The sequence below is a fragment of the Mandrillus leucophaeus genome, unplaced genomic scaffold (genome assembly GCF_000951045.1).
Source record: "Mandrillus leucophaeus isolate KB7577 unplaced genomic scaffold, Mleu.le_1.0 Scaffold448, whole genome shotgun sequence".
Classification (NCBI taxonomy): Eukaryota; Metazoa; Chordata; class Mammalia; order Primates; family Cercopithecidae; genus Mandrillus; species Mandrillus leucophaeus.
In genome coordinates, this window is record NW_012104787.1 from 1,922,858 (window position 1) to 1,940,662 (window position 17,805).

Here is a 17,805-nt window from a genome sequence, read left to right on the forward strand (position 1 = left end):
TTATAGAATGACTTCTCTTGTATTTCTTTTTACAGTTTCTGACTTAAAGTCTGTTTTATCTGGTATAAATGTAACTACTCTTACCTGATTTTGGTTTCCATTTGCATCAAATATCTTGATTGATTTCTTCACTTTCAGTCTATATGTATCTGTACAGGTGAAGTGAGTCTCATGTAGGCAGCAAATAGTTTTTTGGTTTTTTTTTTAATCCATTCAGCTTGTCTGTATCTTTCAACTAGGGAATTTAATCTATTTACATTTAAGGTTCTTACTGATAGATGAGGACTCCTGTCATTTTATTGTTTTCTGGGTTTGCTTACCCCTCGCTGCTTCTTTCTCTTATTGTTTATCATTGCAGTTGGGTTGTTTTCTATATTGATGCTCTTTTATTCTTTTCTCTTTCTCCTTTGTTAATCTGCTGTACCAGTGAGTTTTATGCTTGTGTGTGTTTTTATGATAGTGATTATTGTCTTTTTGCTTCCAGATATATGACTCCCTTGAGAATTTATTGTAAGACCAGTGTAGTAGTAATGAATTCTCTCCATTTTTGCTTGTCTGGGAAAGACTTTATTTCTCCCTCATTTCCAAAGGATAACTTTGCTGCATATAGTATTCAGAGTTAGAAATTTTTTTATTTCAGCACTTTGAAGATATTATCTCCTTTCTTCCTGGCCTGTAAGTTTTCTGCAGAGAAATCTACTGTTAGTCTAATGTGGATTTCATTATATATGACATGATTTGGAGACCTTTGGACTTCCTGGACCTGGATATCCATACCTTTCCCCAGACTTGGGAAGTTTTCAGCGATTATTTTATTAAATAAGTTTCTTATACCTTTTCCTTTCTTTTTTTCTGAAACTCCAATAATATGAATGTTTGTTCTTGTATGGCATTCCATAAGTCTTACAAGCTTTCTTTACTCTTTTTCATTCTTCTCTTTCTCTCTCTCTCTCTCTCTCTCTCTCTCTCTCTCGCTGGGTATTTCAAATGACCTGTCTTCAAGTTCAAAGATTCTTTCTTCTGCTTTATTAAAACTGCTATTGAAGCACTCTATTGTAATTTTTAATTTCATTATTTGAATTATTCAGCTGCAGGATTTCTGTTTGGTTCTTTTTTATGATTTCTGTATCTTCGTTGAATTTCTTGTTCTTATGAATTGTTTTGCTGATTTTGTTGAATTATAACTAGGTGTTTTTTTTGTATCTAATTGAGTTTCCTTAAGATCATTATTTTACAATTTCTTCTCCAGGAGTTCACTGATTTCCTTTTCATTGGAGTCTGTTACTAGAGATGTATTCCTTTAGTGGTGTCATATTTCCTTGCTTTTTTGTGTTTCTTGTGTCCCCATGTTGATCTGTGTGCCTGGTGGAACTATTGCTTCTTTCAGACTTTCTAGGGTGGTTTTGTAGAGAAGCCTGTAGTTGGCCTTTAGTGTGTTGGTTGCAAAGGGCATGGTGACTTTCTGGACAGGTGCAATGGTGTAGTCTCCATGCAGCTTTTTCAGTTGCATTCAATGTCAGCAATAACTGTGAGTACTTCAGTGGCCTAATCCATAGAAGTTTGTGTCAGTGGTAGTAGTGTCATAGGCTGTTAATATCCTTGGTTTGAAGGGTTTTTGGAGTCCTCCTCTTCTTGTTTTCCACACAATAGGGAGAATCAGCTGAAGGGATCCCTCTTGGCGTTAGGTCTGACATGCCCTCCAAGCAGCTACAGTGGCACTAGGCTCAAAAATGGTGCTTGGAGTGACTGTGGAGCCAGGATCCAAAGCTCAGGGTCTTGTGAATCCATTGTGGCACCTGGTTCTTGGGGTTCAGGTTCATTCTCTGTGGCAGAGTTGGGTGTAGGTTACCCAAAGAACCAAGATTTATGACTCTGAGGCACCCCCTAGCAGCTTGGACCCAGGTGCCCTGGTTGTACCTGTGATTTTATACCTAATGGGTAGGGTGTAGTACTGACCAAACTCCAAAGAGAAAGGTTTTGGCCAGGGGAGCAGGGTATGGCCGCAGCTCAGGAACCAGAGCCAGTAGGGCTCAGCAGCAGCTCTGGTCACAGTGGATAAGGTACTGTGTAGTAGTGACTCTAGACCCCTGGATGGCGGGGCTACACAGATCCTTGCCTCAGACTCTGAGGCCAGGTGCAGCAGCAGCAGACACCTTAGAATGGCAGAGCACAGCTGTGGTTCGATCACCAGGGGGACAAGGATCAACACAGGAATGACTCAACTCCCCAGACAGAGAGGTATCTCAGCAGCTCAGACTCTAAGGGGCTATTGTCTAGCTCCAGAGAAGCAGGGTACTGGAGTTATTTGACCTGTAGGTCAGAGTATCTTGGCTCAATCAGCACTGTTTCCCTAGAATATGAGCGACTACATCAGCTCAGCCTGGGATGCATAGGTGCTCAGCTTGGCAAAGTGTGTGCCACACACTTTCTAAGCCTTGCTGTAACAGAGCAATATGTCTGGAAAAAGGATGATTAAAGATTAGAAACTATCTCCAATGTCTGGATGGAGTTAAGGGAAACCAACAAAGGAATCTGCAGCACCCAGGAGCTAGCAACCATGAGATTTCCTTACCACCTCTTAGTCTGAAGGAGCAAAGAAAGATGACAGTACTTGAACCTGGGAAGATTCATAGCTATGGGAGAGGACTGCCCAACAGCAGCTGTTGCCCTCAGTAGTAGAGATGCCCTAACTATCACCAAACTGCAGCCCAGGAGGAAAAGAGCAAGGGGAATGAAAACTCTACTTCTCTGTCTCCCTTCTACCCTCTATCTTACTGACCCCTCCCTTTGACTGAGTCTCACCAGACACCAAAGTGATGGGAACCTGTTTAAAATAGTCCATAGAGGTCAGCTTCTGGACTACAGCACAGAGTAGAGAATGATGATGTGATCTGGAGAGGCAAACAGAAAATGAAACAAATCTTTGTCTTTGTGAGGCTTATATTCTAGAATATATAATGTACTTAACATTGTACCTAGCATAGATTGTGGGTTCAATAAATATTAGTTATTGGTAGTATTGCTTGCAGTAATAATATTATGGAGAGAAGATTTTTAAGACTTTTCTAATAAATTTCCTATTTTACTTTGATTATACTTTCAGTAGTAGGGTATTTTTTTTTCTTAACCATTCCCTAAGGGGTGTGTGTGTATATGTGTGGTTTATTTTACTTTATCTTATTTTGGTTGTTAAAATAACAACGACAAAACATACACACACATATAACATTAAATATACCATCTTGATGGTTTTCAAGCTTATAGTTTTGTAGTGGTAAATATATTCACAATGTAGGGCCTTAAGATTTTAAATAGAGTCATGAGTCACTTAACGAAGATATATTCTGAGAAATATGTTGTTGGGCAATTTTCTTGTTGTCCAACTATCATAGAGTGTACTTACACAAACCTGGATGGTTTAGCCCACTACACACCTAGTCTACGTGGTATAACCTATTGCTCCTAGGCTACATACCTGCACAGCGTATTACTGTACTGAATACTGTATGCAATTATAATGGTAAGTATTTGTTTATCAAAACAAAAAGTACAGTAAAAAATATGGTAATCTTATGGGACCACCATCATATATGCAGTCCAACATTGAGCAAACTATCCTTATGCAGCACATGACTATACTTATGAGGCAGACATCTTTAGAAAGTAATCTTTTGGCAGGGGGGGATTAATATTGTCTCAGGATTTTTTCTTAGGGGGAATTTGAAGCATTCCTTTTCCAAACTTCAGTCTAAATCATTGCGCCTGACAAGTGACTTTCAGATCACTTGTCTATCTGATCAAATCTATCAGATGAATCTTACAGAAAAATGCTTTTCCCCATGTTGTAAGAAGTTAGCAGGGGAGGTTCTATCTCTTATACCATCAATATGAGAGCATAGACAATGAAAATTTTGTTTTTCATTTTCAAAAGTAATGTTTAACCTAGGTCATTACAGACACTGGAATCGTTTTTAAAGATTTGGTTATATTTGCTCAACTTCTATTATTAATTGATAGGTGAGAATATGTTTTAGAATATTTTTATATTTTAGAATATTTTCAAAGGCAGTACTTAAAATATTTCTGGCTTGCCTTTATTTAACCAAAAAGTTTAGTTAATAAAGTACTACATTTCTCAAACATCAGAACTTCAGTAATTTACGAAGGTGATTTTTTTGTAATTGTTATTCATAATGTATGTCCTAGCAATTTTTTCACTTACAGACTCTCAAATCACTTTGCATATATTAGGAAAATGTACATTATTTGAGAGGCAAAAATGGCAAATGTAAATGGCAGTTCTTCAAAAGTAAAGCAGAGCACCAAGACAGACACCTAATAGTTATTACCTTAAAGTACATATAAAATCAGCTTAAATGAACCTAAAGCCTCTTCAGTGTGAGTGCACCTGTTTGTGGGTAACTTTTATTACATGGCCCAAAATGAATAAGACTGTAAGACTTTCTTTTATTTTTTTAATATTAAAAAAATTAACATCCTCTGCAGACTTTTCCTTTGCAGCAGCAAAGTACATCAACTGTCTTTTTCATGTTTATTTCCAGCCAACTCAGACAGTAATGCCAGGACAAGTCATGCGGGTTACAACAGGTGCTCCAATACCCTGCGGTGCTGATGCAGTAGTACAAGTGGAAGATACTGAACTTATCAGGGAATCAGATGATGTACGTCATCACCAACTCTTACTGCGCTGTTGTTCCTATGGCAGTATTATGTCACAACCATTTTCTGCAATGTTTGTGAGATTAACCCAGTTTTTTGGGTTGTTTTGTTTTGTTTTTGCTTATGGTGGTATCTTATATTGTCATATATGAGTCTCCAGTAAATAAGAAATTTCCTTAAGCTTGAAAATCTATTGTTACAGGAGGGGTTTCTGTGATCATTTCTGTTATAGCAGAATTTGAACCATATTAGACCCAAGCAGTTTCACATGCAAACAAGGAAAGAAAGTACCTCAAGAAAGAAAAACAGAGATATTAATGGTTGAGATACCTTCCAGAGCAGAGATATTAATGGTTGACATACCTTCCAGCTGAAAATTTTGCCACTGAGACTAGCTTCTGATAAAATGTCAAGGAGTTCATGAAATCAGAATTCACTAGAGAAGCATTTAACAAAGAGCACTTGGGCAAGTTATTGAATATTACACTAAGCCAAGCACTTGAACCAAATGACCCTTTCACCTCTGGTTTTCTGTAAGTCCGGAAAAAGTTGTGCCACCAAATGACAGCCTGCAAATATTAAGTGTATGTCAGTTCTCCCTCCATTACCTCAAGTAAAAGATGCTGGAATCTAAGCAAGCCTTTATCTCGCTGAAAATAGTGGCAGGTTATTGAAACCAGAGTATAATCCAGTAATAAAAGTAGAATAGATTCAACTGAGGTTTTAATAATCAGCTATGTTTCTTGTTTTGTGAAGAAAGTAAAGATATATTGTAAAGCTGAGGTTGAAAATAAACATATATTCTCCCAAGCTGAGTAGATAGTAAAATTGGCCATGCCAAGAGACAGACACTTTCCTTGATCTGGAGATTTTCTTTCTGATCACCTTTCCATATGTAAGGTTTATAAAATTCAACTCTTGGCAAACAGGTCACATTGCCTGCTGTTAAAACTGCCTAAGCAGATTTATTGGCATCAGGGAAGCCAGCAGAGCACTGAAGTCCAGAACACATGCATCCACAGACTCTGCCAGATGACAAGACACGGTTCCAATGTCACAATATTATTCACAGCCCATAAATGTAAAATTGATTATTGCAATTAATGTACAGAAATCTACTACCAGGCAAACTATAAGTCCTTTACTGAAATTTCTGTAAGTATTTGGTAACCTTGGCATGGTATTGATCCCATGATTCATGGGAAAAGAAGAAAGCTATTACCTCCATGCACATTCACTTTATTAGGGTAGCTATATATATATATATGTGTGTGTGTGTGTGTGTGTGTATATAAATTTATAATGTATTATAAACAAGATTTAATATTTGAATTGGTACATTTTAATTTTTTTATTTATTGCCACCAAACCTTCTAATTTTTCAGGAACCTGTGTTAGAAATTCAGTGTTTTCAAAGGGTGTAGCAAATAATTGTCTTTTTCTCTATATTTGTATATATCCTGGGCCTATCTGATGGTAAAAGTATCAGAGTAGCTAAATTCTACTGCTCAGAAATTCTGTTTGAAATTATATGACCTGCTCTTATTATAGGGCACTGAAGAACTTGAAGTGCGAATTTTGGTGCAAGCTCGGCCAGGCCAAGATATCAGGTAACTTCAAAACACATAGAATATATAACCTACTTTTGTTTCTATATGATCATTTACTCAGGAAACCCTGGCTACTATAAATCTGCAGCCATGTCAGTTAGCCATTAATTTTCAGGGCTTTAACAAAAAGCAAAATGAACGTTATGAATTCTGTATCACATATCTGCCCTGCCTACTTTTTAATGAAGATAGTAAAGGCAAGTTAGTCAAAAGCAAGATGAGAAAGAGGTAAAATCATGAGCCTACATATTCTACAGTTAATTCTACTCCTAGATAATCCAGAATTACCCAATCCCATTCCTAAATAATCTGGAATTTGGTATTAACTCAGATAATACCAGAATTGGGTGTTTACACAGTTAACTGATAGCATATGCTCTAGTGACTACCAATAATAATGGAATAATCTGCTCCTCCTTATATGCAAAGATGAAGCTATTTGCTATAATAAATAGTGCATATACCTTAAATTATTTTTCTTCCAATGGAATATATTTACCCTGATTCCATTAATACTAATTTGCTGAACATCCCTTTGTAACGAAGCTACACTTCTCCCATCCCTATGGCAGCACACCAAGGTGAATGTACCTCGGTAGCCACAGATCAGGACCAACCTAAGTGGTCCAAATGGAAATTATCTCTATAACTGTAACCTCATTAGCATTAATCTCCTTGCCACAAAGCTAGTCAGCTGTGGACCTCTTATTAATGCCACTAGATATTTTCATACGAATTCTTGCCTTATCAAAGAAAGTTTACAATTGGTATTTTTACTAAAATGTAACACAAAACAATTTGTAAAGTAATTTTCTTCACAGGTACTCAGGAAAAAAAATTTTCAAATATGAAGTAACATATTTTTCTTTAGCAGTAATATATTCAAATCCTATTTCTGTTTTCTGTTGTGTGATTTAACTTTTAAAATTAAAAAAGCATAGGATTTTTAGAATCCCTTCATTTCATTATTTTCCTACTACTTTATTTCTTAACTTTTTTATCCTCTTGAATGTCCTTTTTTTTGACACGAAAGTTTCCCTCTGAGTTGAGAAAACATTGTTCTTAATCACACTGCTTATGATTCTGCTTTGACTTTCAGACCCATCGGCCATGACATTAAAAGAGGGGAATGTGTTTTGGCCAAAGGAACCCACATGGGCCCCTCAGAGATTGGTCTTCTGGCAACTGTAGGTGTCACAGAGGTTGAAGTTAATAAATTTCCAGTGGTTGCAGTCATGTCAACAGGGAATGAGGTATTAAAAGTAAAAATGGAGGGAGTGGGGAGCGGGCCTGTAAGATAAAGGTATTTCTGACATCTGTTCTGTGTTGTAAATAGAATGTTGTAGATTATAGATCATACCAGTGGGTCCACATTCTTACAACAGGGAAACAATAAATTGGCCTAAGGATAGTTTCAAGTTCAGAATATGAGAACAAAGAAGAACTAGTAAAAATTATGTATTATGAAATGTTCTCTTCTATTAGAATGAAATATAACCAATGGCGTTTCCACAAAGTCAGTACACATAAGCAAAGAATTTTAGCTGCTAGCTATGGATATTAAACTATGCAAACTCAGTACTTTTTCTGTTTAGACAATGAATTGTGCCCAGCCTGCTGCTGAAATGATGGGCCACTTCTGTGTGGGAAGTATCAATGAATCAGGACATCATGGCTAGTACTTCTTACGAAAAGTTCCATTTGATCTTTAATCACCAAGAGGGATTTGATAATCAGGGTTTTTTTTTTCTCTCTCCCTAAAGATAGCATCTCTAGTGGCATGATATTTAGAATGGGTCAAAACATCATTTCATTCCTGATTTAGAAAAGAGAATTTAGTTCGTCTCTTTCTGAGAACTATTAAAAAACTTCCCATTGCCTGTTTTGCTTAGGTTGTGCAAAACTTCAGTCAGAAGCTCTAAGGTCAAATAGAGAATACTAAAATGTGAATCTGCTGGAAATTCAAAACCTTTTAAAAGAATCAGAAACTATTGAGATTTTTAAAAGTATTAATAATTCCTTTGACGTTACTATTAAAGAAAAGATTAACGGGATTTTTTTTTGATCTCTTTGTTCTGAAAATAAACTCATCATTATTTTTAATTTCTTGAAGTCTTGGAAATGAAAATTTTCAAAGGTCTTTTTATGACCTTATAGTCCTTTTGGTTAAAGCAAAAGAATAGACTCTTTTATTTTGCGAATGGATAGCTAAATCAACATTCCAGATGTGCTTACTTCCCAGTATATATACACTAGTCATTTCCAAAAACTATTGATTGACAGAAAACAAACATTCTTTTCAATTTGATCTACACAGTAATGATTTTAATATCCTTAGGACCAAATAACACTATATATAGCATCAGAAATAAATTTTTATTAAACTGGTTGACTCAATGAACTATTCTTTTTTATGATTTACTTAACATGCTTTGTGCATCAAGTAAGTTCACGGAGTTTGAGAAAGCTAAACAGCAGCACACTCAGGGACCAGGCATGGTGGCTTATACCTGTAATCCCAGCATTTAGGGAGGCTGAAGCAGGGGGATCAATTGAGGCTAAGAGTTCAAAACCAGCCTGGGCAACATAGTGGGACCCTGCCTCTACTAAAAAATTAAAAATAGCTATGCTTGGTAGCACATGCCTATAGTCCTAGCTACTGGGGAGGCTGAGGTGGGAGGATCACTTGAGCCCAGGAATTCAAGGCTGCAGTGAGCTACGATGGCACCACTGCACTTTAGCCTAGGTGACAGAGTGAGACCCTATCACAAAATAAAGTAAAATAAGAATTAACACACTCATAAATAACTATTTAGTTAATAGGAAACTCTGTTTAAGCGATACTGCTTATATTTCTCTCTCATGCTTTTGTAGGTCTGGACTCAGCCTCTCAATTATTCACAGAGTATATTGTTAGTGTTTTGTTTAAGCTACCTTTTACACTCAGTTAAAACTAATTACTGGAAGTAGGCTAAGATAATGGGATGAAAATAGAGATGGTATTATATCATGAAATCTAGGGAAGAATTTGTAGTCTTAGTTCCCTGCCCCCATAGAGCGTATTATTCTTGAAGAAGCTTTGACTAATTCTAAATGACTCATTCCCCTACTTTAACAGGGCTGCTATACCAAACTATACCACAGTTTTCCAAGAGAATAATGCTTCTAAATTATATAATCTTGGGTTCCATATAGCTCAACATTCCTCCCTTTCTCTTATTCAAGTTAGTTTTTATTATGACTCTGTGATCATATAATTTAGTTTTGTTCAGCAGATAATTGGGTACCTCTGTGCCAGGCACTTTACTGGAAATTGGTGATAAAAGAGATAAAGCATATTATCTCTCCTGAAGGCTTGAAATTCTCAGATACCCAGAGAACAATAGCAAAAAAATATTATCTATTTTCAGAAAGGGCAAAAGAAATTGCACTTAATGTGGCAAGGCCATAATTTACCCAGTCACAGTACAAACTTCCTTAAGTATTGGTTTTAGTTTCCAAAACCAATAGCTGGGCATGGTTGCTCACGCCTGTAATCCCAGCACTTTGGGAGGCTGAGGCAGGAGGATCGCTTGAGGGCAGGAGTTCGAGACCAGACTGACCAACATGGCAAAACCCTGTCTGTACTAAAAATACAAAAAAATTAGCTGGGTGTGATGGCACATGCCTGTAGTGACAACTGCTTGGGAGGCTGAGGCAGGAGAATTGCTTGATCCCGGGAGGCGGAGGTTGCAGTGAGCTGAGATCGCACCACTGCACTCTAGTCTAGGCAACAGAGAGAGACTCCATCTCAAAAACAAACAAACAAAAAGATATATATGGTTTCACATATGTCCACTTCTTGAATTTCATGTGACATATTGGTAAGCAGGACAGTTGCCTTGGCAACCCAAAGAATGCCATACAAGATATCTATGTATACTCTTTAAAACCTACCTGGTATTTTGTTACTGTATGAGCTTGTTAAGGACCAGCAAATTATTTCAAAATTGGGGATATAGAGTTATCAACTATAGCTAACATGGAATAGCTGATTTCGATATTTGTTGATTTCAACAAACTGTGCATATTAAAATTTAGATATGCAACCTGTGGTGGCTCATGCCTGTAATCCCAGCAATTTGGGAGGCTGAGATGGGTAGATCACTTGAGGCTAGGAGTTTGAGACCAGCCTGAGCAACATGGCAAAACCCTAACTCTACAAAAAAATACAAAAATTAGCAAGGCATGATGCTATGCCCCTGTAGTCTCTGCTACTCAGGAGGCTGAGGCAAAGGTTACAGTGAGCAATGACCATTCCACTGCACTACACCTGGGAAACAGAGTGATACCTTGAAAAAAAAAAAAATTAAAAAAAAAACAAAGGGAGAAAGAGAGAGGGAGAGGGAGAGAAGGAAGGAAGGAAGGGAGGGAGGGAGGGAAGAAGAAGGGAAGGAGGGGAGGGGAGGGAAAGGAAGGGAAGGGAGAGAAAAGAAAAGAAACAAGGAAAGGAAGGGAGGGGAGGGGAGGGCAGGGCAGAGCTGCTTAGGAGATGGGTGCACCAAAATCTCACTAATCACTGCTGAAGAAATTATTCATGTAACCAGATACCACCTGTTCCCCAAAAACCTATTGAATTAAAAATTTTAAAAAGACAGGAAAAGAAAACTCATTCAGAATCCAAAAAAGAAAGAAAGAAAGAGTCTTGCCATTTTGCCCAGGCTGGCCTTAAACTCCTAAGCTCAAGCGATCCTCCCACCTCAGCTTCCCAAGTAGCTGAGACTACAGGCTTATGCTACCATAGCCACTTCACAGGACAGGTTTTAAGCCAAAATTATTAAACCAATCAAATCTGTCCATAGTCAGCTTAATGGAAATATTATAGTAATTATTTTCTAATACAATTTGTAAAACTCTGTATTTCTAAACCAAATTCTTAAAGACTCCTTAAATTATGTTTAAAAGCTCTAAATGTTTCTCTTCCCTTCTTATCTTGTAACCTAGTAAGCCAAGCAATTAGCTTAACTATCAGTTAAACCTTTTTTCCCCAGTTTTGTTAAAAGCTATTTGGAACAGGAACATGCTTCATGAGAGCTCATTGACTTTTCTCCCTCTTTTTCTGTTAGACCTATTTATCTGAACTATCTGGGTGTGTCCATAATAACCAGAATTGCGTTTTGATCAATTAATAAATTAAGTTTTCTAGAAGACGGAGAAAGAAACTGAGATGATTACCACAAATATGTAGAGAATTACTGACCACTATAAAAGTCTAATCATCTTCTCTTTGCAAAGAGTGGGAAAGCCTTAAAAGCAAGCAAACCCATTTCAATATGTGAGAAAGAAAGGAAGTCATTACAACCAGTTCGAATAATGTCTTAGGCCCTTGATGATTCCATCAAGACTATAGCATTAATTAAGTCTCTAAACATACTTTATAGTGAATAATCATACTCATATCAAAAGTACTTCAAAATGACCACTGCAATTCCAAGTTGTCTTTGATGAAATTATACTTTTTAGAAAGATAAATATGTGAAAGAGAAAACAGAAGCCAGAGTTATGCCTGGAGATAGTGCAAGTTTATTATTAAATGAACCCATGAATTCATTAGCTACTGGTCATTCAGAAGGGAAAAATAGCACTTAAATATTGTATCTAAAGTCCTCAACAGTAAAGGTTGAACCCCTGACAGCTAACCCTAAAACCCAACAAGCTAGAATGGGTAGAGAGGAAATCTTTCCCAAAGCCAGTTTCTCATAGACAAAACAAAACTAAGAAAAGTTCTCATAGGCACACAACAATGTGGCCAATTGACAGATAGGATGGCCAGTTTCAAATCTTTACTGAGAAAAAAATTAATATAAATCCAATCATAACCAAACAATTCTGGAAACCTTATACTTATAACAAAATATCAGCTATCTTTGGGAGTTCAACAAAAAAAAGGATCAGACCTCAAAACAAGGGCTGGAGTTAATCTAAGCATCATAGACAAGGAATCCCCCCAACAAAAAGGCAGAAGAGACCTCACTGAAATACAGTATAACCAATAATATAACTTGTGGCAAGGGCTCCCGCCTAAGTCTTGGTAGGATTTTCATAATACCAAAATCCTAACAGAAAGACCACCTGAGAAACTTGTTGATCATACAAAATGGTTATATTAAAGTTTCTGAGGAAAAGAAAACATCACCTTGACAATGCTGGAGAGGGAAAAATAATTTTTCCTCAACCCTATGAGTTCTTACCTGGGACCTCTATAAAAGATAGATTTTTTTTCTTAACAAGAAAAAAACAGAAGTTAGTTAACATGTATACCTCATGTATATATGGGAGATACCCAACGGAAAATTAGTAACTCCTAAAGTGTTGGCTGAGAAGTCTGGCTTAAATAGCATCTTCAGCAAAGAACGATACATTCTTAGAGAAGTGATGAGACAAAAGAAAAGGATTTTGAGTCTCTAGGGCCAGCAATCTGTGGGAAGGCAAATATATGGGAAACTAATGATAGATTAAAGGCTAGTTAATAAAGTTTGATCTATAAATTCCTCTGGCGCCATCAGCAGGCTGATAAGTGTCCAAAGATTTATCCCTCCTGCCGGGCGCGGTGGCTCACGCCTGTAATCCCAGCACTTTGGGAGGCCGAGGCAGGCAGATCACCCGAGGTCAGGAGTTCAAGACCAGCCTGGCCAACATGGCAAACCCCCATCTCTACTAAAAATGCAAAAATTAGCCAGGCATGGTAGTGTGTGTATGTAGTCCCAGATACACAGGAAGCTGTGGTAGGAGGATCGCTAGAACCCAGGGGGCGAAGGTTGCAATGAGCTGAGATTGCACCACTGCACTCCAGCCTGTGCAACAGAATAAGACTCCATCTCAAAAAAAAAAAGTGGGAAGATAGTGGCACCATTGATAATACCAAAAATGGGAAATTGAAGTTGGTGACTTGATATGGAGATGATGGGTTACGTTTTGTTTTACCTTGTATTTTTTTCTATTGAAACTATAATAAATTTCAGACATCATTCCCAAGATGACTGGAAGTATAACAGAAAATAAGATTCAGTTTTAAAAGGAAAAATTGTGAGTTTATTCTAGTATATTTAGCCTTATACTCTGACATTTAATTCTGTATTGTTGTCTTTGAAATTATTTAAAATGCACTGTAAATCCCACACCCTCATGTAACTAGCTATTTTTTCATTTTGTCAGTTTTACAGACAAATAACTGGTTCTCCAGTGACCTCTAATTTTCCATTATTTCTGGAACTGTTTGCAGCAAAATAACAGAGAGGAACATAAATAGCAAAGAAAACACCCTGATAACAGAGGAATCTTATTTACTTGGTGGTCAGCACCCTGCTTTGAAAAAAAATGACATAATCACACAGTTTTCTTTCTAAAGCAACTGGTTTGATTAATGGAGTTAAAGAGCTGCAAGCCTTGCCCCTTATAAAATTATAATCACTTTAATAACTGTGTGTTAATTAAGATCAGAAAATTAATCTGTGTTAGCATTGCAATAGCAATTTTCCAAGCACTCCCAGTGAGTAAGAATGAAAGTGAGTTACAATGTCACATGGCATCTGATTAAGTAAAATTAGTACAGTATTCAAAGGGAAGACTCCCTGGTGACACTGAATAAGATGGTCAGAGTTTTCCTCTAGCCTATTGTAAGGGGACAGTTGGTTGCAAAGCTACTACTTTTCCAATATAAAGTCAAAAATCTGGCCACGTAGTATCACTAATGAGTCTGAAGGAAGATTGGGGCTTGTGGTTATTGTCTGGGAGAATTCATATATTAAGCTCTGGTGTTGGCCATATTAGTAGCTATAACATCTTAAATGTGCAGGCTTGCCTTTAACCTCCTAAAATAATAGTCCAGGTTTTCTCACTTCAAATAAGTACTTTTTTTACTTTATAAATTCTGAAATCAAAGCATATCTTAAAACTTGTACATAAATTGTTGTAAGAATGTGTCTGTGTGTGTTAAGAACCCACTACTCTTAGGTATTTTATAATCTAATAGTCTGTGTTCACATTATAAACTGATTTCATCTGTACTAGCATCTAGGGGTAACAACATGAGAACAATTGGGAGGAAAGTAGGTGATCTTTTGACGTCATATGTCATCAAGAAAGGAAAGAGAATCACATTTATTGTACATTTATCTGCATAAACTGAATGTTCATTATCTCACTCCTAACAATTACCTTGCAAGGTAGTTATTATTACTATATTTTATAAATGAGAAAATTAAGACAAAGAATTTTGTCAACTTGAATTTGAACCCTATAGGAATCCAAAGCTCTTCCTACTATACAATCTGACTACCTTATTGGAACATCCTAAGATATAATAAGCTTCTTTACTTTTCTTCATAGACATAGTAGATATTAAATCTCTGAAGGTTCATTCAGTTCAGAATAATGGAATTGTACATACATGTAGCTAAGTATTACTTAAGTTTGCTAGTATCAGAGACAAAACATGTCTTCTGTCCTTCACATAAGCCTAACTTCTTTGATACTGTTGACCCCACTTCAGAAAAGAGACCAAAAAGTTTGAAAGGAAAGATAAACTATTATTCTGTTCAGACTTAAGGATATCATGTCACACAATCTGTACCTCAAATATTCCCAATGAAAGATAAATTGGAAAATAATATTGGGAGAAAAAAAGGTAATTGTTTTATTTAGTTTGGCCAGTATCTCCAGAGCATTATCATCAAATTGGAGCCCAACCTGGTAAATGTCTGAGTGTTTTCTGACTTCCATAGGAACATTTTCTCATCCTCCTATACTTTCAATATTTATTTAAAGATCCTTTGGGCATTCACCTTCAAAATGCCAGATACCATTGTAGGTGCTAGATATGTTAAACTCAGTTTAGTAGATTTTTTTTCATTAGAAATATACAACATTATCCTAATAGAATAATTTGTGGTGGTTTTTTGGCTTTGTAGCTGCTAAATCCTGAAGATGACCTCTTACCAGGGAAGATTCGAGACAGCAATCGTTCAACTCTTCTAGCAACAATTCAGGAACATGGTTACCCCACAATCAACTTGGGTATTGTAGGAGACAAGTAAGTATTTGATGTTATTCTGAAAAGTTTGTATTTGTACAAATATGAGTTTTTGGAGTACTCAGTAGGTGGAGTTGCTGCTAAAGAGACAGAAATTTAATGTCATAATTTTCACTTATCTCATTCTTCAGAAGCCAAAAAATTATAGAGGTATCTATGTCCTTTAGAGATAAAGATTTCTTAGAATGTCTCTGAAAACAAGAGAAATACTTTACTTTCCTATAGGTGTGTTAGGTTTCAAAGGATATTTTTGTGATAGTTTTGGTTTTATCCCAATGGAACCAACAGTGATGGCATTATTCTGATTCACATTTTTACTTTCTTCAAGAAAGACAAGAAAAACATAGGTAAGAAAAGAGAGATTGTCGAAATTAGCACTACCTAATTCTTTGAAGTTTAAGTACAATTTTTTTCTAGAACTTCTATATTGATTTTTATATCTTTATGTAACCCGTTTCTCCAGGCTTTACCTACCTGAAAGTACAAAGGGAAGCACATTGACTATAATTACTTAATTGTTAAGAGCCTGTTACCCCCATCTACTGAATTAACTCAGCCCTCTGCTAAGTTTTCTAAGTATTTCTGTGAATCTCCAGTTCTGTCTCATGTGTGATCAAAAGCAAGTCTACACTTTCTAAACATCCCAGCATCATGCAACACTGCTGCCTGGCTGTCTTTCAAAAGGCACTCTTTCCAGTTCACTAGAGCTACACCTGCTTTTAGTAATACTCAAATATCAACCCAATGGAGACAAGGCTCAGAGACAGATCTGAGTGATAAATACCCATGATGTATCTATCACGCATAATCCCCTTTCTCTTTTATCACTACCTCATCACTGAGTAGACCTCATTAAGCATGGATCCTTCCTCCCTTATGTTGAGTACTTTCCCGAAACTCAAATGTGCTTTTGAAGAGGTTCTGACCTACCATTCACAAGGTAGACTCTGACAAGGCATGCTATGAACTTTATCTTAGGCTCAAACTGGACACAGTCTAACCTAAGCTTGTCCAGGCCAGGCGCAGTGGCTCACGCCTGTAATCCCAGCACTTTGGAAGGCCAAGGCGGGTGGATCACTTGAGGCCAAGAGTTCGAGATCAGCCTAACATGAAGAAACCCCATCTCTACTAAAAAATGACAAAAATTGCCTGGGTGTGGTGGTGCACACCTGTAATCCCAGCTACTCGGAAAGCTGAGGCATGAGAATCATTTGAGCCTGGGGGGCGGAGGTTGAAGTGAGCTGAGATCACAACACTGCACCCCAGCCTGGGAAACAGAGCGAGACTCTGTCTCAAAAAATAAATAAATAAACAAACTAAGCTTCTCTAACCCTTGGCCCATGGACCACGTACAACCCAGGACAGCTTTGAATGTAGCCCAACACAAATTCGTAAACTTTCTTAAAACATTATGAGTTTCTTTTGAGATTTTCTTTTCTTAGCTCCTTAGCTATCATTAGTGTATTTTATATGTGGCCCAAGACAATTCTTCTTCTTCTGATGTGGCCCAGGGAAGCCAAAAGATTGAACACCCCTGGTGTAAACCTTGGACACAAGCATCTTGCCAGTAACCTGAAAGGTAGTAGCTTTTATGTCATCTATCCTTTTGAAGTTCTCTTCTTTCCTCCTGATTTTTTTTTCTTTCTCTGAGAATACTGGAGTAGAAGCTGGTGTGTTTTCAAATGTCATTCTTTTAAAAATCGTCACCATTTGTATTTACATGGATGTTTAGTTCTAAAGAAGTTTGGCCGAGAGTGGTGGTTCACGCCTATAATCTCAGCACTTTGGGAGGCCAAGGCAGGTGAATTACCTGAGATAAGGAGTTTGAGACCAGCCTGGCCAACATGGTGAAACCCCATCTCTACTAAAAATACAAAAATTAACTGGGTATAGTGGTGTGCACCTGTAATCCCAGCTACTAGGAAGCTAACACAGGAGAATCACTTGAACCCGGGAGGTGGAGGTTGCAGTGAGCTGAGATCGCACCATTGCACTCCAGCCTGGGCAACAAAGTGAGTCTCCATCTCAAAAAAAGAAAGAAAGAAAAGAAAAGAAGGAAGGGAAGGAGAGAAAGAGAAAGAAAGAAAGAAGAAGTTTATCATTAAGTAGCAGGCAAGTTAGAGCCCATGCTAATAAAGCCAGTGTACAGGTTACCTAGCATCACCCTGCCCAGGACCCCTCGTCCTAGGAAGGGAAAGTAAAGCCGGTGTACAGGAAGGAAAGGGGGGGAAAAGCCAGTTATTTGAATTTGGGCCTTAGCAGTAACCTATCCTTTCAGGTACAAGTACCTAAAAACTATCCTATCCAGATACACCTTTTTCTTTTTTTCTTTTTTTTTTTTTTTTGAGATATGGAGTCTGGCTCTGTCGCCCAGGCTGGGCAGATACACCTTTTTCAAAGACCAAAACCAACTTCTGAGAAGAGAAGGGATAAATCCAAGAGTTT

General features: G+C 37.2%; 1 protein-coding gene across 8 annotated transcripts in view; it reads left to right on the forward strand.

The window, feature by feature from the left end:
* The window catches only part of GPHN (gephyrin), a 767,219-nt gene that overhangs the window by 676,342 nt on the left and 73,072 nt on the right, over positions 1 to 17,805 (forward strand). For all 8 annotated transcript variants that reach the window (XM_011994243.1, XM_011994246.1, XM_011994241.1 and 5 more), the window contains 4 exons: positions 4,563 to 4,682; positions 6,232 to 6,290; positions 7,390 to 7,543; positions 15,239 to 15,360. In XM_011994243.1, coding sequence (XP_011849633.1) covers positions 4,563 to 4,682; positions 6,232 to 6,290; positions 7,390 to 7,543; positions 15,239 to 15,360 — 455 coding nt within the window. The remainder of the gene's footprint in view (positions 1 to 4,562; positions 4,683 to 6,231; positions 6,291 to 7,389; positions 7,544 to 15,238; positions 15,361 to 17,805) is intronic.